Here is a 23,926-nt window from a genome sequence, read left to right on the forward strand (position 1 = left end):
CATATTATAACTCATAATGCACAAAATTTATATCATTTAAAGAATAGAATTATCTAATCTTTGCCACATGTTCTATTCAAATACTATAATAAAGCTAGAATGATGTATAAAAGAAATTAAGGAAACAAAACAAAAAAGAAAGTTTTTCACAGACGATTGAGCATTTCTCATTTAATTAATTCAGTTCTCACTTCGCCACAAGGCAAAAATACATAAAAACTCAAAATATCTATATTAAAAATTACGAAGTAAATCTCAAACACTTATTTCCTCGAAAAAATTCCAGAAAGAATTAAGCATGATTTAATTGGCAATAATAAATGAATGCGTTATCTTTGTTGTTGCGAAGCTAAGTTTCTCTAGATTGGCAACAAATCCACTAGTCTCCTGTTTCAAATGTAAACATCAATGGCCGCCATAAAAAAAAATCTGATGTGTACACCACATGACTTCCCTGTATTGGAATATTAAATTATACGCATTTTTTCTTGCATTTCATTTAAACTTATTGGACTGAATTAAATCTACTTCGCCGACAGCGCATAAACCACAATAGAATTCTCTCTAGTATTTGTTTACCATAGCTACACTCTGGCGCTAGATTCACTTAACAGTATTAATAATTATATAACAGTTAACTTATATAATAATTTTATAATGGAAACTAAGTTAGTTAACTGTTATATAATCCAATAATTATATAACAGTTAACTTATACATTTCGTTCATATTATAACTCATAATGCACAAAATTTATATCATTTAAAGAATAGAATTATCTAATCGTTGCCACATGTTCTATTCAAATACTATAATAAAGCTAGAATGATGTATAAAAGAGATTAAGCAAATAAAACAAAAAAGAAACAGTTTTTCACAGACGATTGAGTATTTCTCATTTAATTAATTCAGTTCTCACTTCGCGACAAGGCAAAAATACATAAAAACTCAAAATATCTATATTGAAAATTACGAAGTAAATCTTAAACGCTTATTTCCTTGAAAAAATTCCAGAAAGGATTAAGCATGATTTAAATAATAAATGAAGGCGTTATCTTTATTGTTGAGAAGCTAAGTTTCTCTAGATTGGCAACAAATCCACTAGTCTCCTGTTTCAAATGTAAACATCAATGGCCGCCATTAAAAAAGGCTTAGCAGCAATTAAACAACTTTAAAATTGCTGATAATTCTAAAAATATCGCACACAGATTTACTAAAGGCATAAAATCCTTAACCGGAAGATAAAAACATAATTCAATCATTTTTAAAACAAAAAATGTACAATTTACCAACATATAAGAGTAAAGAAACTGAGATCACTGAGCCGGGTAACAGAGTGGATATATATATAAATATATTTATATACGTTTGGTGCGAGCGATTGCAACCAAAATACGAGGTGCACATCTACATGTTATAGCAGTCCTATATACAAAATTTCAACGTTCTGAGGCTACTCGTTTTTGAGTTATGCGAGATACGTATGTACGTTCGTACAGACGCCACGAAAAATTCTCTTCAGAATTAATTTTAAAGCAGTTTTATAATTTTTTGAAGGAAAAGAGTATTTTATTCTGTCCTTACGTACAGATATCACGCAAAAACATTGTTAAATTGCATTCGATAGCACTCAAAATGGATATTTTCGTTGAAATATGCTGCATGAAACTTTTCGCAATTACAATACTTCCTTTTTACTTCGTACAAGGAAGTAAAAATCAAATAAAATCTACAATTGAAAAACTTAATCCAGTAACAAAATACAAGAAAAGTTATAAGGATAGCAAAACCAATCAATAAAGCTTATATAACTATAGGAAGAAGTAAAATTTTGTAATGAAACTTTTTTGCTGTTTAAAAAATTATTTCAACATTTTTAAGCTCAACAACTTCATACTGAAAAAGAATCTGTGATCACTATGCAATAAGGCAGCAGTGTAAACTCTTAAGTAGGATGAAGGGAAAAAAGTATTCACTAAAGTAATAAGATCCAGTTCTATATAGATATGATGTGAAACCACTGATTTATATTCTTCAAATTAAAAAAGGAAAGCTCATGTTTACTCCCTTAAAAGGCTAATAAAACTACGCTTTTTAATTAATTAAATTAAAATCTTTAATTTTTAAGACAATAATAATCATTAAAGTTGTTCGAAATTATGACCTGGACCGTGATGCAGCATCTTCCATGTGCCAGAAAATTGAGGCCTGCATCACGGTCCGGAGTCATAATTTTGAACACCATCTTTAATGATGATAGTCGTTTGTTTTTGTTCTTATTTGTAGGTTTCTGTTGTACTAAACATAAACATAAAAACATGTTTTGTCTCACTGTTTGTATATTTTCCTTTTTGTGTTTTGTGGTGTCCTCCCTACCTTGCCATGAAAGCATTTCTGACCATGCATTGCTATGTAACTTCCCATCGTCTAGGTGTATTCTACCTCTCCTGAAAGTCTGTATCCGCTGTACTGATACGTCCTGTATATACATACATATATATATACCGGGTGGCCATAATTAAACTGAGAGTGCTCACAGTGTTCTGTAGTGCGATCTATTTGCGAGAATAATGCCACATTTTGTAGGAAGATTAAACAAGACGGGAAGAAGGATTCCGCGAAAAAACAAATTAGTTCCAAAAGTCACCGCTAAATGAATATTTGGCGCTGCGTAATAGAAAAAAAAATAGTGTTAACAAATGCATATTAATACGGAATAAAATTACCTTTTATTATGCGCATTTTCTGATTTAATTCAAGTGCAATATGGCAACACTTTTAAAAAAGCGTAAAATCTACATACACACCGATAAAGTCTCGTGATCTCCAATATCACATACACGGAGAAGTTCTTTATTCAAATTTCACATTACATCCATTCGCACAGTGCCAGCTGCTTGGGTTTTAAAAGGCAATGTGTTACGTTTCGAATCAATCGGATTGAAAGTTTATGTGCAATGTCTCCTTCTTTAGTCGAGCGTGCGTTACTGATCAAATTCCTTTACCTCAACCAGTGCAACGCATCAGCCGCTCTTTGTGATTTTAGAACGCACAAAAAAATGCGTAAAGGTAACGATCCTGTGTCAGTTAATGGGCTAAAAGCAATGGTTGCTACGTTTGAGAAAACAGGTTCTCTGAAGGTTCAGTCAGGCAGAGGACGAAAACCTGTACCACAGGATACAATAGAAGCAGTTGCAACGGCAATTGTCGACAGAGAACCAGGCAATATTGCTGACACCTTTAGCGCTCGTGGAGTACCTCGGAATATGGATATGCCTTACAGTACGATATGGAAAATCTTATGAAAGATTATCAACTTCTACCCGTACAAGATCAGCCGTGTACAGGAGTTACTATACGCCGACCATGATAAGCGATTGACTTTTGCTCTCATCTTTCTTGCCAGAATGGAGGTGGATGATGCTTGGCCATGATGGATGATTTTATGGGGAGACAAGGCCCACTTTTCCCTAAATGGAACTGTGAATACCCAGAACTGCCGAACTTGGGATGACAAATCACCACATGCAATCACAGCAATTCCCTTACATTCACCAAAGGTAACTGTTTGGTGTGGGTTCACAGCAGAATTTATCGTAGGTCCATTCTTTTATGAGATCATTACCCCGACAGAACCGGAAACCTGTTCTGTTACCGGAGAGAAATATCACCACATGTTGAACAGCTTTGTCATTCCGGCACTTCAGAAAAGACAATGCCTGGGTGAAATCATTTTCATGCAAGATGGAGCCCCTCCACAAGTTGCTGTATGGGTGCAACAGATGCTATGACAGAAATTCACAACAGAAAGAGTCATTAGCCCCTACTTTCCAATTGCATATCCACCTCGGTCGCCCGATCTTACCCCATGCGACTTCTGATATGGGGTTACCTTAAGTCCAAGATCTATCAAGGAGTGTTCCAGGACCTGGCTACGTCGAAGGATAACTTATCACAGACTGTACAGGAGATTCCTGCAGACATGTTACTTTCTGCAGTTGTGCATACTGTGCACAGAATGCAATATGTGGTCCACAACAACAGCAGCCACTTTGAACCGCATTTGAATGCAAAATAAAAGGTAATTTCCATATTGATTTGCATTTGTTAACACTCTATTTTCTATTACACAGTGCCAAATATTCTCCTAGTAGTGACTTTTGGTACTAATTTGTTTTTTCGCGGAATCCTTCGTCCCCCGTCTTGTTTAACCTTCCTACAAAATGTGGCGTCATTCTCGGAAATAGATCGAAATACAGAACACTGTGAGCACTGTCAGTTTAATTATGGCCACCCGGTATAATAATAATTATTATTACAGCCTGCTCCGCCTCTCATTGGGCACTACAGGTCGAGTCAAATCACTCCAGTCGTTGCGTTTTCATCTTAAGCTGCTTTTCTTTTCAGCTATCTTTTATTTAAAACTATTTACAATATTTATTTAACATCATTACGTCTTACAGTTATAATAATTATTAGTACAAAAGCTTATTAAAAGGTTAATTAATTAATTATGTTACACTATTTACAATATATACATTTGGCTTGCAGCCAATTACATACTTCAGGTTTTTAACAGGAACCTGGTTTTTAGCTTTCAGTTATCATATCCCTCTGATGTTCGTTGACGAACTTGATGATTTCTCGAGCTCCTCTTTGGGCCGTAGTAATCTGTGAAGATCTTATGGAGGTCCATATCTTGTCCTAGGGATGAGAAGTGTCTTGCTCGCAGGTCTTTGGTGAAGGGGCAGATCGTTAAATAATGCTTGGCATCTGCTGCTGTTGCTGGAGTCCCGCAGCTGCATTCCAGAGAGCGGCGGAAGAATCTTGTGAAGTAGTATGGAAACCGTCCGTGATTGGTGAGTCCCTGTAAGATGTAAAAATCGGACTTTAACCTCTTCAGCTTGACTTGTGGGAAGATGGCATGGGTATAGCGGCCAGTGTCGGCTGTGTCCCAGCGGTCTTGCCAGTAGTCCAGGAGTATTGTCTGAATCTTTTGTTTTGCTGCTTCTTCGGAGAGAGGAGTAGGTGGCGTCTTTAGCCAGTCTGTCAGCGTATTCGTTTCCGGCTGTGCCTTGATGGCCTCTTATCCAATGGAGTGTTACTTTGTTGAGGTCGCCTAGTGTAGAGAGGATCTCCTTGAGTGCTTCAATGTGGACGGGAATAACCCCAGTCTTATTGAGGCATTGGAGTACGCTCATACTATCTGTGTAGAAGTGGATATCCATCGCTCTGAATTGTCCTGCCAAGAGGGCAGCATCTTTGAGGGTGCGTGACTCCGCTTGGAAGACAGTAGCGTGGTCGCTCAATCGTTTTGCTGCTTTGAACAGTGGTTCATTGTTGTGGAAGGCAATGAATGCCGCGCCTACCTTGTCTTGTATCTTTGATCCGTCCGAGAAAAGCTCAAGTGCTTTCCCAGTTGGAGATTGTTTTGTCCACTTGAACTGCTTCGCTTTTGTCGGGTGCCTTGAGTGGATATGTGATCTGGGCTCAATGCTTAGATCATCCAATCCAGTGTCCAGAATTTTTACGTCTTGCTTTTCATGGATAAGACGATAAATGGCTCGTTCCCCTTCAGCCTTGAGGTCCAGCGGCATGATCCCTGCGATGACCTGGAGGGCTGTGGTTGGGGCTGTTGTAAAGGCTTTTGTTATTTTGAGTAGAACAATCCTTTGTATTTGCAGTAATTTCTGTTGGATTCTTGCCGTTCCTGTCATCCATATTGGACAGCCGTAGAGTATCATTCGCTCTATGCCTCTAAGATAGAGGTCTTTTAATAGTCGGCCTTTTAGGTTCCAGTTTGAGTCGACTATGCGATTCAAGTTGTTTATTAGGATACTTGTTTTATTGCGGATCTCCGTCAGGTGTGGTACCCAGGTTAGCTTCTTGTCTATGACGAAGCCTAGGTATTTAATTGTATCATGCCTTCTCAAGGGATGATTTTCCCATTTTATTCTTGGGGGGTTGCTTATGAGTTTATTCCCTTTGGGGATTATCATCATCTTCGTTTTTCCGATGCTGAATTTTAACTTGTGAGTCTGGCTCCATTCGGTGAGAATTTGAAGTGCCTTATGGGCTTTTCTTTCTATTGTTGTGCGGTTTCCCCCATTTATTACTAGGAGGAAATCGTCTGCGTAGGCCTGGATGTAGGCTGCTTCTTCAAGGTCTAGGTTAAGAGCTGTATTTGCTACTAAGTTCCACAGAATGGGTCCGATGTTTGACCCTTGTGGGGCTCCTTTGTTGTATGATCTGGTAATTTTGATACCATCTCTGGTGTAGGTTACTTTTCTGTTCTTTAAGTAACTACCGATTAGTCGGTAGAGATTCTTTGGACAGTTTAATTGTCTTAATTGGTCTCTGATTGTCGGCCACCACAGCTGATTGAATGCTGAGGCGACGTCCAATGAGATTATGCATGTATGCATGTTATTTTGTCGGTTTTCTTCAATCTTCTTCGTAAGGTTGTAACTGTTGAAAGAAAGTTGCAACAGATTGACTTTGTTTCACTGCATTATAACTTGAAGAGGCTTTACTGCATAGTTAGTAGCAGCCGAGGCACATTTCAGTAAACATGCTGCGATCACAAATAACTTAGCACATTATTTGTGCCTATTTAAAGATGTTTACATTTTTTATAACTTTGCAGCAAGAAGAAAGCAGCAGATGGCAGTTCAGCTAGGCCGAAGAATAGGGAACAAATGTCATTTTGACTGGATAATTACTACTGATGTAAAATGATTATTGCTTGTTTTAGTTCCATTTACATCATTTCCATTACATCTTGTTCTCTTTAGTAAATAAATATAGGTTACATAAGTGTGTCATGTAAGAACTTACCTTTGGAATATCATTTGTTTCCATGTAAAGAGTATTTACATGTTTGATAGTTATTAAAAAGCGAGAAATAGAGATGTTCTCTATACATTTTTGGAATTTTAGTACGTAAACATTTCAGGGAAAAAATTTGGAAACCCTAGAAGACTTTCATAGATTTCTTTAAGTGAAACAGATGCACAGAGATTTTAACAGTTGCTATTGTAAACCTTTAAATTTTTAATTTCTTTCAGTTATTTGCAAGTTATTGTTAATAAACCAAAAATATTATCATATACCTATTTAAGCAGATTAGTAAATATTTTATCAAAATTCTTCTTAAAGTGTCTAGTACTATTTCCAATAACTCTAAATTTGGTAGGAGTTTTATGAAATTTTGGAATAGCATATAAATTGGCAAATCTGTGGCAAAATTTGATCTGTGGCAAATTGAGACGTAGACAATTAACTTTCTATTTTTTGTGAAATGCATTAATTTTGTTGATCGTTGACCTTTCCCTATTTTTGGAAATACAGTTTTATGAAGTTGCTTTTCAATAAGAGAATTATGAAGTTGCTTTTCAATAAGAGAATAACAAAACTTTCCATAATATATTAAAATTGTAGCTTGCTATCAATTTTGGTAATTATAACTGTTTTTCCCCCTTCCAACAAGCATAATTTTCTGATATAAATCTTTTCAATTTTTAATTCCTTTATACCCTTGGAATTTCATTTATGTTCTTTGTGCTTAGATCTATTATTTCATTTTTCCATTCCTTAAAAAGATGAGTTCGTAAACTTAGAAGAGAACTTGCTTTCAACATGAAGTTGTCAATATCTGCTGAAATATTTTTGAAACAATTAAATTTAAAAATGTATTTTACTGATATAAATTTATGATTTTATATTTCATTTCTTTTATGTCTTCATTGTTTAGGTTCTAAATTTATTATTTTTTGTCTATAATTTATTATACATACATATGTATATTTCTTTATATATATAAGCGGCTCAAGTGTTTGTCGCCAATAGTTTATTGTTGCTACTCGGAAAAATGAGCGTGGAAATTAATGTTTTCACAGTTTTTAATTAATATTGCGGCTGATTAAAGTCGTATGAAGATGAGAACGGTATCGATGGATTCAGAGAATTTTTTGTAATCCGAGGATATGCATCTTGAATTTCAACTCGGGCGCCGTTCCGTAGATATTCGAGAAAAAGAATTTGGCACGTAGCCAAATCCTTCTAATAGGGAAAACCCAAGAAAGAAAGCGGAAAATATAGAGAAAAAGTAGTTTTTAATTAATATCTCAGCTAATTAAAGTCCCACGAAGACGCAAATGGTCAAAATGATGTGCCATGGACCTGCGGAATCCAACGGTGTGCTTCGCTAAGCCTGGGAGCCAGCCGTTTCTGAGGAGATGATGTTACTTCACCCCATATAGTATATATATGCGGCATAAGTGTCTGTTTGTCGCTGATAGTTTATTGATTGCTTGCGTAACTGTACTAACCAATGAGGTGTAGTTGCCGATGCCATTTCAATTGAGACGTAGACAATTTCCTGTAAAACTTGTTTTTGCTATGACCATTAATAAGTCTCATGGCCAAACACTTAAGTGTATTCGCATTTTTTTTATCTGAGCCTGCATGTTGACACGGTCAACTTTATGTTACCATTTCAAGGGTTCGTGAAAAAACGGATGCAAAATTAAAAATAATTGATGGTCCTCTGCAAGGCGAACTTAAAAATGATGTAAAGATCTACACAAGAAATGTTGTGTACAAAGAGATCTTCGACATGTGAATTAACATTTTATTATTTAAATCACCTTTATTTATTGAGCTAGCGGTAGCTCTTAAGAAATGTACCGCGAGTGGTTTCCTTCATTGCACTCTATTTTAAGCAATTAAGCAAGTAGAAAGGGAAAACCCCGTGGGGTAGTAAGCAAAGGGGTGTCCTTGCCACCTGCTCTGATCAATTCAGTTTGAATTAGCAGACACCTGTGCACAAATCATTTTAATTACAATTTATAATATCTAGAACAGCAGTCATTTCGTATAACCGCCGGGCTTTCTAGTGTATATATATATATAATATGCGGATTAAGTATCTGTTTGTCGCTGACAGTTTATTGGTTGCTTGCATAACTGTACTAGCTAATGGGGTGAAATTGCCAAGGCATTCAAATAGTTCATATACATTGATACCATACATGCAGTTATCATTGTTTTAATTAAATTATCATGGTATTTAAGAACATTTAAATATTTTTAATTCATACAATTGTTGCTTATTACGCATTTAATTATATTTACATATGAATTACCAAGGAACCTGCTAATGTTGATAAACTAAAGGACACGTAACCAACTAACAAGTTGTGAGTAGTACATCTCATCAGGTAGGTTAACCCAAACTCCTATGCTAAATATCCTTTCGTGTAAAGAGTTTAAAATTTTGCCGATTTTATTCCGATATTGTATTTTAAAATGAATTTTCAGCAGAACGAAATTGAGTATGTGAGAGGGGAACATGAACATTTGTTTGCATTAGCAATCATCTGTCTTTGAAATGGTTTACAACTGAACAAAAATTGAGCATGTCATGGGGAAGGTGAACATTTGTTTGCATTAGCAATCAATTTGATTGCCAATGCAAACAAATGTTCATAAAATATGTTAATGCATAATTCATAAAAAAATGTTTTTCAGTTATTCTGTAAGTTTTGACTAAAAGGTTGGTTGTTCATTCAAAAATGGCAAGAGTTCTACAAACAAGAATAAATATCTGGTGCTAGTCGCTCGGATCGAAAGGTGAAACTAGTGTTTATTTAAAAGAAAAGAAAATACAGTACTTGTGAGTATAAGTTTTAATGAATACTGTGCCATTTTGTATGAAAATGTTGCATCTTATTATTTAATTCAACCAATAGAATGATATTCTAAGTTTAAGCTTTCGGATTAAAGTGTCAAAATATTTAATGTTCTTTTAAAATTTGAGCTTTTGTACTAAGAGTCACAAATTTATTACGTTAATATCAGAATACTGCTATCATAAAATTTGAGTTTTTGTATTAAAGTGGCAAATTTACTACGTTAATATTAGAATATTTCTATTCTGTAATTTGTGCTCTTGTATTAGTCTTAAATCAAGAATTTTTGTTGTGTGAATCAACTTAGAGGCTTGAATTCTTTTTTATTTAATTTAGTATAATTTATTAAGAGCAAGCTTCGCAGATTTTTGTTTATCAGAAAGCTCATATGTTTTATTGCATTAAATGTTTTAGGAAAAATAATATGTTATGTCATACTTGAATTTCTAATTAAAAAAAGGCTAGATTGAGCAAGTTGATTTGAATTTTTGAATACTGACTAAAAGCCTTTTAAAATTAATTTTGAAAACACTGTCGAAGAGTTTTTCTATTTTTCAGCATGTCATTTCTTGCCAGGGGTAGAAGACAAGATTTAATAGAAGTAGCCAAAGAATTAGCTAAGGAAGTGCCAATAACTAGTAAGGTCACAGAAATTAAAAAAATAATCACTGAAAGTCAGTTTTACAATGAGGATGAAGTTAAATTAATTCTAGACCGAATAACTGCAGAATGTCTGACTTGAGAAGCAAGGGCATATGAATTGGAAAATAAGTGGCTTAAAATTGAAAATCAGGTAATATGAGCTAGAGAATAAACAACTAATATAGTAGAAGCGAGGAATAAAATCCAGTTGTCGCAAATTACTTCAAAGTTTGATGGAAAAAAAAAAAAAAAAGAGATGAAATGAGACTATATTTGACAAATTTTGAGAGAAAAGCTGAAATGGCTCAGGTTTCTAAGAAAGATTGGGTGGCTTATCTTTTGGGTATTTTACCTAAAAATCTCCAAAATGTTAGCTGGGGAACCATATGAAGACGCAACTAAGTACGAATATGTGAAAAATTTAATCTTAAGAAGATATAAACTTAACAGTGAAAAGCTGAAACAGTGCTTTTATCAACATAAAAAAAACTCCTGAAAAATCCTGGAGAAATTATGCTCATGAACTTTATAGTTATTTTTTGGAGTAGATTGCGGATTTAGAAATTAAGACATTTGAAAATCTGAAAGATTTAATAGCTACTGAGCAAATCAAATATAGGGTTCCCATGGAAGTAAAGGATAATTTTCTCGACTAATGGATGAAATTAAAAACTCCATATGAGCCAGCAGAAAAATTGGACGAGTATGAGAGTACTAAACAGAGCTTTAAGAGGGAAAATCCTAGAAAACAAGGTTTGAAACTTCAAGAAAGTCACCAAAACGTGGACAAAATGTAAAGTGGTTATCATAATAGACATAATCCTAAAGAAATCTCAAAAGATTTTAATCCTTAACCTATAGTTAAGACAGAATGTACTAATAAAATTCATGAAAGGAATTTGAGAAGCAGAAACAACCTTGTTGTTATGAATGCGGATCCTACTTTCATCTTCGACCTCAGTGTGATAAACTCAAGAAGAATTTGGAAATCGTAGCATCCAATGAAACTGTACCCTCAAATGAAATTTCCAAAAATAGTGTTAAGGATATTATGCCTCCATATACCAGCCTAGGTAACGTAAATGGCTATAAAATGCCCATACTTAGAGATACTGGTGCAACTTTGGATTTAATTTGCCAAAAGAATGTACAGCCTCCCATGTAAACAGGTGAGACCGTGTGGATACGAACACCCCTGGAAGAACATACAATGTGCTTACCTTTGGTTGAGGTAGAGCTTGAATGTGATCTTGGTCATGTAATAACAAAGGCTGCAGTCTTAAGAGATTCATTAGATCAAGGAAGGTATCTTTTAGGTAACAAAACCACTGCATTATTTGAAGAAGCAAAACTAGATGAAGTTCAAATAATAAATGCCATACAAACTTGTGCTCAACAGCGATGACTAAAAGAAACAGAAAATCTGATCTCAACAGATGAGTTAAATTCTGAAATTGAACTTAACACCAAAGACCCATTGACTGAAAATGAAAGAAGAGCATCGAATTGAAGTCGATTTATGAAGAAGCTAAAATAAAATCTTCTTAAACTACAAGGTATATGTTGAAAGGCCAAATGCTCTTTTCCAAAAAAGAAGACCGTGTTGGAACACAAAGACTATTAATTGTTGTTCCTGAAAAATATCAGAAACTGTTGACTATTTGTTATGAAGAAACTTCAGCCCATCTTGGTGCAACAAAGATCAAAGATGCCTTATTCAAAAATTTTTATTGGCCAAATTGTTACAAAAATGTTGAGAAACTTGTGATAAATGTCAAAGAATTGGAAAGCCGCAAGATAAAAAGAAAGCACCTTTGAAAATTGTCCCCGTTATCCCAGAAACATTTTCAAAAATAAATGTTGATGATTGTGGGCCTCTGCCAGTGACACCTTCAGGAAATAAGTATCTTATAACTGCAATCGACATGTCTTCAAAATATTCGGACGCAGTTCCTGTTGAAAATCTTTGTTCAACTACGACTGTTGATATTTTCCTTCAAATTTTTAGTTGAATGTGATTTCCAAAGAAAATATAAACCGAGCAAGATACATCTTTTACGAGTGCGCTGACATCAAATTTCCTAGAAAAATTCGGAATTAAAGTTGTACAAAGTTTTGTTTGCTACCCACAAAGCAATAATATAGAGGATGCATAGAACTTTAAAAAAAAATTCTTCAAGTCCTATGTCTAGAATCTGGTCCGAACTGGGATAAAATCTTACCTCAGGCTTTATTTGCTCTTTTGCAGTACCGTTTTCTTGTCCGCAGAATTAGTTCATGGCAGAAACTGAAGAACTCGCATTCTGCTATTGTATGAAAAATTATCTGGTAAAGAGGAGGGAAAAAACACAGCCGTGGACTGTACTTTTGAACTAATGAATTGAATGGCGAAATGTCAAAAACTCGCTGTCCAGCATATGGAAGAAGCCAATGAAAGGCAAACACTCTGGTATGATCGCAAAGCCGTAAAACATAAATTTCAAGAAGGAGACTTAGTTCTAGCTGTAGCTGCATCAAAGCCAAACAAACTATCAGTTAAATGGATTGGTCCTAGAAAAATAGTTCAACAATTATGAGAGACAAATTATGTACTCGAGTTTTCTGAGAAAAATAAAACTCAGGTGTACTACATTAATATGCTGAAACCGTATTTTCAACGAGCAGGAAATATAAACTTGCTATGTTTAGAAGACAGGATAAACAGCTATGAAGATGAATTACAGCACAGATACTGAAATGTCTGAAGTTTTGCAAGGCATCCAGTTGAATTCACTATTACCTGAAGACGAACTAAAAGATTTAAAGAGTTGATATACAAATATTCCTGTATTATCTCTAATAAACCAGGATGTACTGACTTTACCGAACATGATATAGAATTAGAAGCAGAAAAACCAATATGCGCAAAAACCTTATCGGATGTCTGACAGACAAATCGAGATTTTAAAAACGGAAGTAGAAAAGATGATAAAACTCAAAGTAATAGAACCAGCTGAATCGGATTCTACCTCTCCACTCATACTGGTTGAAGTTCCTGGAAAAGAGGCAAGACCATGCATTGATTACCGTCACTTGAATAAGGCAACTAGGAGACAATATTTTTCCTTGCCAAACATTCAACATTCAGTGGAAAAAGTGTCATCTGCCAGATATATACTCTAGATCTTACTCGAGGTTACTGGCAGATCCCATTAACTAAATGAGCCCAGCGTTATGATGCTTTAAAAACAAGTTTTGGAACATTTAAAACCTTAAGGTTACCCTTTCGGGCTAAAAAATGCACCATATGATTTTAGCCGCTTGATGGCAGGATTATTAAGAAACTGTGAAGAATTTGCTGTACCCTACATTGATGATGTTGCAGTATTCTCGCAAACCTGGGAAGAACATTTGAAGCACTTAGATATTATTTTGGAGGATGAAAATTGCTAAACTGCACTCGAAATGTCAGTTTGCTCATACGACTGTCAAATATCTATGCCAAGTAGTAGAACAAGGTCACAGAAGACAAGCAGAAATAAAAATCCAAACCATCAACGACTTCCCTAAACCTATGAAGAAAACACAAGTCCGGTCATTTTTAGGACTTCCGGGGTATTATCAAAGGTTTAGTTCTGAATTTTCTATATGCACTCATGGATTTGTTAAAAGGAAAATGTTGCAAATCAACCATAAATTGGACTGATGACTGCCAAAATGCTTTTGATGAACTCAAGAAACAGCACAAAATCCAGTCTTAAACAGTCCAAACTTTTCTCATCCATTTATTGTTCAATGCAACGCTTCGAATATTTGTATTAGCGTTGTATTATCACAGATTAATGCTAAAGGCAAAAAACATCCAAAAATATTTCTTAGCAAAAAGTTTTGGCCTACTGAACAGAAGTACAGTACAATCGAAAGGAAGTGTACTGCCATTGTCTTTGCAGTACAAAAGTTAAAATTCTACCTAGATGTGCCTCATAAGTTCATCATTCAGACTGATCATGATCCTCTAGTATGGTTGGATAAAAACACTGGGACTAATCTTAGACTATTATGATAGGCTTTGATCTTACAATCTTTTAACTATGAAGTTGCGCATAGAAAAGGGAAGCACCATCAAAATGCTGACAGTTTAAGTCATTGTAGCCAAACATATCACAACTAAAAATATACATTCTAGGAAGTTTAAAACTTCATTGTTTAAATTTTTGCTATATTAGAATATTACATTTTATATGCTTATTTAAAAAACTTCTTTTAAAGCACTTGTACTCATTTGGTCAGGTATCTGATTGTCTTTGTTACAGTTACAGATATGGTTGAACATCTTTCTCTTGTAAAAAAAAACATTAATGTATTTAAAATGAAAACTTTCTTGAAAGTTCCATCAATTTGAAAGAAAAAAACCTTTTCTTCGAAAAGTTTTTTTTTCTTCGAAAAGTTTTCTCCTCACGGGGGTGAGGGAAATAATTTAAAACTGCAACATAGACTGCTGGCCACCGTAAATGCAACACCCTGAAGGAAGCATACAAATAACATGAAATTTACAACATGCATTAGCAGAGCTGAGATATGCAAATGATTAGAATTTCAGCGCAGACGCACATCACGCGCACCTGTGGCGCCACTTCAAAGCGCTATTTAAGGTTTGGAGTTTTCAACGATTTCAAGTTCGGCAATTGCGTTTTTCTTGTGGTTATTGGAAAAAAAAAAAAAAAAAAAGATCAATTATGCCTCATAGTAAACAGCAATACATTGTTTGATCAAGTAGCCGAGTACGACAGAGGAAGGATAGTGGCCTACCGAGAGTGTGGATTATCTTTCAGGGAAATCGGTAGTCGTGTTGGACGAAACCAAACAACTGTAATGCTGATATGTGACTGTTGGATGCAGGAGAGAACGACAGACCGACGTGTTCGATTGCATCCACCTCAGTGCAACACTTCACGTGATGACAGGAACATTGTGCACATGGCAGTGACATCAATCACATCACGAACCATAGCACAGCACATTCAGTCTGTAACGCATCATCCAGTGTCTGCACGTCATCTACTGTGTTTAAACAGACAGAGCTACATCTCTGAGGTGTTGGAGCCAGTTGTCCTTCCTTACCTTCAGCACTTGCCCATAGCCATATTTCAACAGGATAATATGCGACCACACGTGGCATGCATTGTCCAAGTGTTCTTCGTCAATCGCAAGATTGAATTGCATACTTGACCGGCTCGCAAAACCGGATCTTTCGCCAATAGAAAAACATGTGGTCCATGGTTACCGAACGATTGACCCAGATTACATCCCAAGCTTCCACACCAGGTCAACTTTGGCAACGTGTGGAAGCTGCTTGGTCTGCTGCACCCCAAGAACACATCCAAAGTCTCTTTGAATCAATGCCAAGGCACGTGGCAGCGGTGATCTCCAATAATGGCAGCTACTCTGGCTACTGATTCTGAAAGGAACCACACTTCCCAGAAGTCTATAAATTTAATAATTTGATACTTGGTCAACATGTTATCTACTAAATAAATTTTGTTGTGATATCAATTTGGGTGGCCAGCAATGTAGTTCCACTAAGAAATGCAAATTACAGCAGATGATTATCCGCAAAGAACATCTGCAGACGATGCGCATGCTTAAAAAAATGTTTTTCAGTTATTCTGTAAGTTTTGACAAATAAAGTTGGTTGTTCGTTCAAAAATGGCGAGAGTTCTTTAAAACTTCCTTACAGGATATACAAAAATATATATTTACGAGTTCCAAGTGAAAATGCATATTATATTAATTGGTTAGAAACAGTTAAAACAGCTTACCACTAAAGCAATCTGCTCGTGCTGCTAGAGAGCACTTGTTAGCTAAGAATGTGGATAAACGGCCTTTATTAATTTTGTCAGCTTTTCCAATGAAGGGAGATACTTGAATCAAGCCATATTTAAGAGTGCTTCCTTTCCTCTTCACAGCTCTATAAAATGCACAAAATTTAGCACACAGAAGGAAGAAAAAGATTTTAATACATTACATGAAATGTAACTAAGTACCAAAACATCAAAGTACCCATAATATTTACATTTAAAATGACACTTTTTGCAAAATTTGTAAAATGTACCACTTTTGTGTTACAATAAGAAGGTGGGATATGTAGTCACACTGAACACTTTTCTATACTTTTCTTTTACTTATTTCCTACCAAAGCTCATTTCCCCATCCCTAGCCTTTAAAACGTGTGATAAAATATCTTTAGTATATATTAACCAGACATTAACTGTATATGTTGCTCATGGGTTTAATTTATAATGCATATATTAAACTTTTCATCTAAAAATACTGAGTTTAATAAAGTGTTAAGAAACTGCAGGGGGTAAAAACCAGTGTTGGTAAAATAAAATACAATTAAAAAAAGGTTTTTATACAATAAGCTTTTATTTAAAATGGATATGACCATTAATGCACTAAAAGAAGAAAAATGATTTATCATATAGTTTAATGAGAATATTAGTTTAAATAATTCGATTTCCAGAATTCATCTACAATTTTATATCACGCCGTCGTCTGAACGCAGCCTTAGTTTGAATTGCACATTATCAATGATGAAATTCTTAGTCATTATTAAAACACAAGCAGTAAATTATACGAAAATTATAAAATAAAAATAATTGATTGTCCTACAAAGAATGAAGAAATCACTTTAAATTTTCTGTTTTGAAAAATGAATGTAATAAGTGTTACAATGAATATTTTACTTGAGTTAAAATGAAAAAATTAATATCAACATTACGTGTACCAAGATGGCAAATGTCACATTCTTGTCACTAGGTGGCGGGCATCTCTTCCTTTACTTTTGCTGTAATTAAGTTCCGAGAAGCAGTCGAGATTGGAACTGCTCTGAGGAGCGTAAAGACTCAGAACTAAAAATGTACTATCTTAAAATAATTATCACCTACATTGTAAATAGTGTATATTAGCTTTTTATTTCAATAAATAATTAAAAGACAAGATGGCCTGCTAATTGTAATAGAAACTCTTACTGGAAAACGTGATTATTAGAAGCCTGGCGTCGAGAACACTGAAGATGCAGCAGGTAAGGAATTTTACATTAATTTTATTGTAAATAGAAGAACCTGATGCAACATTTTTTTGGCGCCCGAACAGGGACGCCAGGTTTTTTGAAAAGTTCTAATAAAGTGAATTCAAAAGCTGAATATTAAAATTGAAGATTTTAATACTTGTTCTTGAAGTATTCAGCAAAAGAATAATTTTGTTTTCTAAGTAAGAGTTAAATATTTGTTTTTCATGAGACGTATATTTTTTGTGTAAGTGTTTGAATCTAAGAAAGATAATGGCTGAAGTAGATAAATTAAGAAAGAAATAGAATGTCATTCAACTAGTATGAGAATACAGTGGAAGTTTAATCCCCCAACTGCTTCATGGTGGGGCGGTTGGTGGGAGAGGTTGGTACAAACAGTGAAGAAGATGTTGAGAAATGTTCTCGGCAAGTCCTGTGTCTCTTATGAGGAAATGTTGACTATACTTTGTGATATCGAATCAGTAATCAACTCAAGACCCCTTACGTACCTTTCAGAAGATCCAAATGATCTTACGGCACTAACTCCTTCAATGTTTCTACAAAATGTGCACGACATCGGAGTACCAGACTTAGACTACCTGGATACCATCAATCTGACAAAAAGATACAAGTTCTTGCAGAACGTAAGAGAACATTTTCGCAAAAGATTTCGTGATGAATATTTAGCTATCCTAGTGCAAAAACCATCTAAACGATCTACTCGGACTATCAACAAAAATGACTTGGTGTTTGTCGGCAGCGACAACAAGAAGAGAATAGATTGGCCAATAGGTCGTGTTGTAGAACTATATCCTGGGAAAGACAACGAAGTACGTGTTGTCAAAGTGAAAACTGCAACGGGTGAACTCCTAAGACCTGTGAAACGTATTTATCATCTCGAACTTGATAGACCTAACTTGTTTAGTGACTTCACCATGAACAGAAAAAACTCTGCCGATAAGTGTGACAGTGATATGAACTATCAAACTAGATATGGACGTAAAACTGTAAAACCTGTTACATATTTTTAAATTGCTATACTAATTTTTGTTTCTTTTCAGTATTTTAGAAATTTAATTGTCCTAACAGTTGTCAATTGGAACATGTTATCTGGATATGGTTTGAATGTAATGTAGAAAATGTTTAGATGTGTAATCCTTCTTTGTAAGTATTAATTTTAGAGCATTAGTTACTTTTCATATTTGTGAAAGTTGTACTTGAATTTTTGTTTAATTATTGATAAATTTTGTTTTGATTTTCCCATCTTATCGAGGTAAAATCAAAAGGTGGGAGGATGTCACATTCTTGCCACTAGGTGGCGGGCATCTCTTCCTTTACTTTTGCTGTAATTAAGTTCCGAGAAGCAGTCGAGATTGGAACCGCTCTGAGGAGCGTAAAGACTCAGAACTAAAAATGTACTGTCTTAAAATAATTATCACCTACATTGTAAATAGTGTATATTAGCTTTTTATTTCAATAAATAATTAAAAGACAAGATGGCCTGCTAATTGTAATAGAAACTCTTACTGGAAAACGTGATTATTAGAAGCCTGGCGTCGAGAACACTGAAGATGCAGCAGGTAAGGAATTTTACATTAATTTTATTGTAAATAGAAGAACCTGATGCAACAGCAAACTTTGTCATCAAATGTGTCCAGATGGCAAAATCAAAATGCTTTTTAATTAACCTTAAACTGCAACACAATTTTTTTAAGAAATGTTGAAAATTGCTCAATTAATACTTTTTTGGTATTTAAGTATTATTGCAACTATCTTAGTAGAAATTGCCAAAGCTTCAGAATTTACAAAACTCTGGTAACAACATGCATAACAATTATTAAAGCAACTGTACTCATGACAAATATTCAGTTACCAAAGTCACCATTTTCATATGCATTCTTTTTGTTTTATTCCCTTTTCTAATGACTTTTATAGAAAAATTAAGCTTATATTTTGTCTTAAACTCTATTTTTAAATCTTTGCTTGCAGGATTTTCCTATAATAAAAGAAACAGATGTGAAATTTCTGCAGAAATACATTATTTTGCCGCAAAGTCACTAAGGAACAATGTTTCAAATTCTTTCTCAAAGTGATCACTATAAAGTTTCCACCACAATAAAAAAAAAGACCCATTTGTAACTAAGTTTATCGATTGTCTTAATACAGTTGAAACACAGAATATGCATGTAATAGATACTTTTTTTACCATAAAAGTAATTTTGGTCTTCGCATTAATATGTAAATTTTTTTTAATCATAATTTTTGTTGTAAAAGAGGGGGGGACATTTGTTTTATAATCTGTGAAAATTTCAAAACTTCATATTCCATACATTTTTAGATGTTAGAATTTTAAAAGCATAAGTATAAAGTAGTCTAAAAACTGAGTGATTTTTAAAAATTCGCCAAAAAAATCAGGAATTAAATTGCATAATGGTAAACAGTAAAATTCTGATATTCTCAGTTTGTTCGTTAAACAAAGATATGTCCAAAATATTCTTTAAATACTGAATTTAAGTAAACATCTAAATTGAATTTTGAAAAACTGCTTCACCATATTACATTGTCATTCAGACACAGTGTGTGTACAAATTGAAATCAATAGCTTATCAGGAGGTAGGTTAAAAATCAGTAACAGAATTCCACCCATAAGGAAAACACTATAAGTGAACTAAATAAAATCATCTGAAAGAAATCTGAAAGAAATGACAGTTCTGTCTAATACTTTAACCGCAATTCTAAAAAAACAAATAATAATAAAAATCTGAAAGCTTTCAGGTTTTATATGGCATCCAAGAGGGCATTTTTTTCCCCATGGGGGATTCAAAATGGGATTTGAAAAGTGATAAAGACATTCAGTCATTCAATGCAAACAACCATTAGACATTAACATCTTTGAATTGCTACACTACTAACATAATACCAGTAAGAAACCTTGCGATAAAATATCCATGCTTGATGATGCACGCAAGGTTAATGCAGTGCTTTGAAACTGTTGAGTTTCTTAATCAAAAATGTGTTAAAGTTTTACAAAATATGAAATAGAAAGTAGAACAAATTTCAAATTCAAAATTCAAAAAAAAAAAAAAAAAAAAAAAAAATCCAAGTGTTCATGTTCAGTTGGAGGACTGTGTCATTCAAACTTTGATGTCTCTAGGTACCACTGTTTTTCACAATGCAAGAAACATACAAACATTCATGCAGATTCTTCATTATTTAATTTATTTAAATATAATGCAAGGCTCTATCTCTTTGAGGAATAGATTCATTCAATAAAAATGCCCCTTTCAAGAACCTTTTGCTTCAGACAGGCATTGGTGTTTTCAAACCTACCATTCTAAATGTTATTTAGAAGTATCATACATGGAATACAAATTCAGTGTAATATATGGTATTTGCATTATCTACTTAAGTTTTATATGATGTAACTTTTGCTAGCTTCATTATTACTAATATTTTAAAATCTAAATTTATGTATTTCAGAATAAGTGTTTAAAATCACTTATGCAATGTTTTATCTTCTGATTCAATAGCCCTTGAGGCCAGTAAAATTTTTTTAATTATTTGTATTAAAAATAAAATGTGGTTTTATTAAAGTTGAATTGAAAAATCCTAAATTTTCAGCATTAAAATAAACTCCTACAGTTTATATAATGAGATTGTTTTAAAATTATTTAGAAAATATAATACAGTTTTTCTCTAACTTCGAGTAACTCTTACAGCTAACTTAGATTGTGAAATTACAATAAAATGAGTCTCTGAGGTGGCAATATACTTGAAACAGAAAGATACTCCAATTATTTGAACAACAATATACCTTTTATGCTTACCAAATAGCATACCAAACAGCTTACAAATGCATACCAAATAGCTGCCAGATTTTCCAAGAAAACAAATACCATACCTGCAGGGGTGGAACTGTATGTAGTTGACCCAATATATATTTTAAAGATCTTCATGTGTCTAGGTTAAAATGCAGAATTCCAATACTTAAATACATGAACCATTTGTAATAAATATTGTTTAATTAATCTGGATGATTTCTAGCTAAAAGAATGAATTAAATGTGGCTATATCTGCACACGTTGCAACAGTGCCAGATGGAATTGCAACTGGTCATGTAGGTCTTATATTAAAATAATCCTTTATCAAATATCTTCCTAAGAATAATTTGATATCTGTGTAACATAATACTTTTTTCATTACCTGAATAAAGCTTTATCAGCTCCCAAAATCTGAACAGTTGAAGCCGGCATTTTCGCTAAATTTGTCAAACTACCAGCCTGAGTAATTAGACGCGCAGTTATCTGAAAAATTATTCAAACAGAATTTTTATCTCTTTTTATAGACACACAAATATCAATAATTATAATCTTTAATTAATGTTCAGTGTCAATTAAGTCAATTATATGATTTAGGTTAATATTTTCAAAAATTAAATAAATCTTACATTCTCTCCCATCAGCGAAGCAGTATTTGGAGCCACTTTACGAGTTTTGAATTTCACATACTCTGCCAGATCTTGATGCCGCTTAATGAGAGAAAGTATCCTATCTGCCAGATTTTCAATATTTTCAATATCACATGCAGCTACTTCCATACCTATAATAGAAATTAAGGAATGAAACATTTTTTTTTTATGGTAGAACAGTATGAATAAAAAGATTTTCATTTTTCAGCACTATTTTAAACATTTTTACATATCTCTTTCCTCCACTCCCAATCTTTTAACAAAGATTAAAATATTCAGCAAATACAATAGTAAAAACTTTTCCTTATTTCTTTAGAATTTATTTTACTTACTGTTTTTAACATATATAAGGAACCCTTTTTCTCTGAAAAAATTAAGCATTTTCTTGCACATGGATAGTACAGTCAAAAGTTGTTAATTTGGACACCCATAATTCGGAATGATCTATAATCCGGACCTCAAAGCTACAAACTTTCTGCGCATGCGCTGCATTGATGCTTGTGCATAGGCGTTTACACATGCGCGTAAGACCTTTACGGCTGCGCATATGCGTGTGCGCATGCGCATAATACGTTTATGCACGCGTGTTTAATGTATAACGGATGGTATAAGCTAAAATTATCTAATTATCTCAGTTAATGTTGCAGATTGCGTTGTTCCTTAATCTTCAAATTGGATCTGGCTTATTATTTTTTGCAGACTGTTACAGCAATTTTATAAAAGCTTGAACTTTCGATTATGTCAAATAGAATTTCCGATGCTGGAGCTCCCAAAGGATCTAAAAGCGAAAGTATGTTTCAATGTCCATCAAACAAAAAGTGGAATTGCTGCAAAAAGTGGATAAAGGGATATCCTTTGTTTCTCTAACCATTCCGAAATCTGTTTATCAATTTCACGCTGCTGTGCGGGGGGGGGGGGGGGCGTCGCGGCGCGCAATGAACTGGAAGTTGATCTGTCAGCACTATCCTTATCTTCAGGGCAGATGTTTTCATTTTATTTGGCTTACAATTCCTACTAAATGTAGTTTTTTATCTCGATGTAATCCGTCTTTGATATGATTTAAATCAAATTCCTCGTCATTATAATTCGCTTCCAATAGTGAAGAAAGTAACACAGAGGTTATTGAATATGAAAAAATTTCGATTGACAAATTAGTCGGTATTCTCGACACAGCAATTATAGGACTTGAACAGTGGAACTTTGTACATAATTTCTATAAACATTCTTATAAACATTCTTATTCTTGTTATTCTTTAATTCTATAAACAGACATAATTTCTTGTTCAGAAAACAAGAAATTATGTCTGTTTATAGAATTAAAGAGAAAGTAGTATCACATAAAACTAAGCAACTTAAACAATTTACATTAAAGAAATGTTTAATAAAGTAAACAAATAAATATTAAGCTTTTTTTTTTTTTTTTTTTTTTGTAAATTTTGATACCCTTTAGATCATAATTGTTCTTTATTTCATAAATTATGGTTTCATATTTTTAATTTTATAATTTCTGCATGCCATCTTACCAGATTTAAACTGATGATCTATAATCCGGAAAAATCGATAATCCGGAATCGCCGAAGTCCCGACGAGTCCGGATTAACAACTTTTGACTGTATTAGAGATATTAATAAATTGCTCACTTCCTCATAACTTTAAGAACAGCAAGCCTTAGACCAACATCCAATGGATTGCAATGTTCTATTGCATGTATAAAGCAAAAACTGCAAACTACAAATGTGACCTATTAATCTCCCTGAGATATAGTCTTAGCTGCTGTTTACTATTATTTTAATTGGTCTGTGCATTATTCTTCCCATATATTTTTATTTTGCATAAACATAAAAATGTATGGGAAAAAAAGATTTACATTTCCTATCCTGAAAATTCCAAACTAAAAGTGATTTAGTTTGCCAAGGAGCATGGCAATAAAGCTACACTACACAGTTTGAACTTCATCCTATTGTTGCCATGTGCACAAAGCACAAAGATGAATGCACACATGCCAAAGACAAAACAAGCAGCATAAAGTAAAAAGGTATGGTAGCCAAACCTGGAGGAAAAAACTCAATCACTCAG

The 23,926-nt window shown here is 33.9% G+C and overlaps 1 protein-coding gene across 1 annotated transcript in view; it reads right to left on the bottom strand.

Moving 5' to 3' along the window:
• LOC118203309 (nucleolar protein 56-like) overlaps positions 1-23,926 on the bottom strand; it is a 62,097-nt gene that overhangs the window by 14,129 nt on the left and 24,042 nt on the right. Inside the window, exons 6-8 of the mRNA XM_035375674.2 lie at positions 21,830-21,981; positions 21,586-21,686; positions 16,133-16,281 (exon numbers count right to left, since the gene is read on the bottom strand). Coding sequence (XP_035231565.2) covers positions 16,133-16,281; positions 21,586-21,686; positions 21,830-21,981 — 402 coding nt within the window. The remainder of the gene's footprint in view (positions 1-16,132; positions 16,282-21,585; positions 21,687-21,829; positions 21,982-23,926) is intronic.

The sequence above is a fragment of the Stegodyphus dumicola genome, chromosome 5 (assembly GCF_044657685.1).
Source record: "Stegodyphus dumicola isolate Sdum_Otavi_A_Nest chromosome 5, ASM4465768v1".
Lineage (NCBI taxonomy): Eukaryota > Metazoa > Arthropoda > Arachnida > Araneae > Eresidae > Stegodyphus > Stegodyphus dumicola.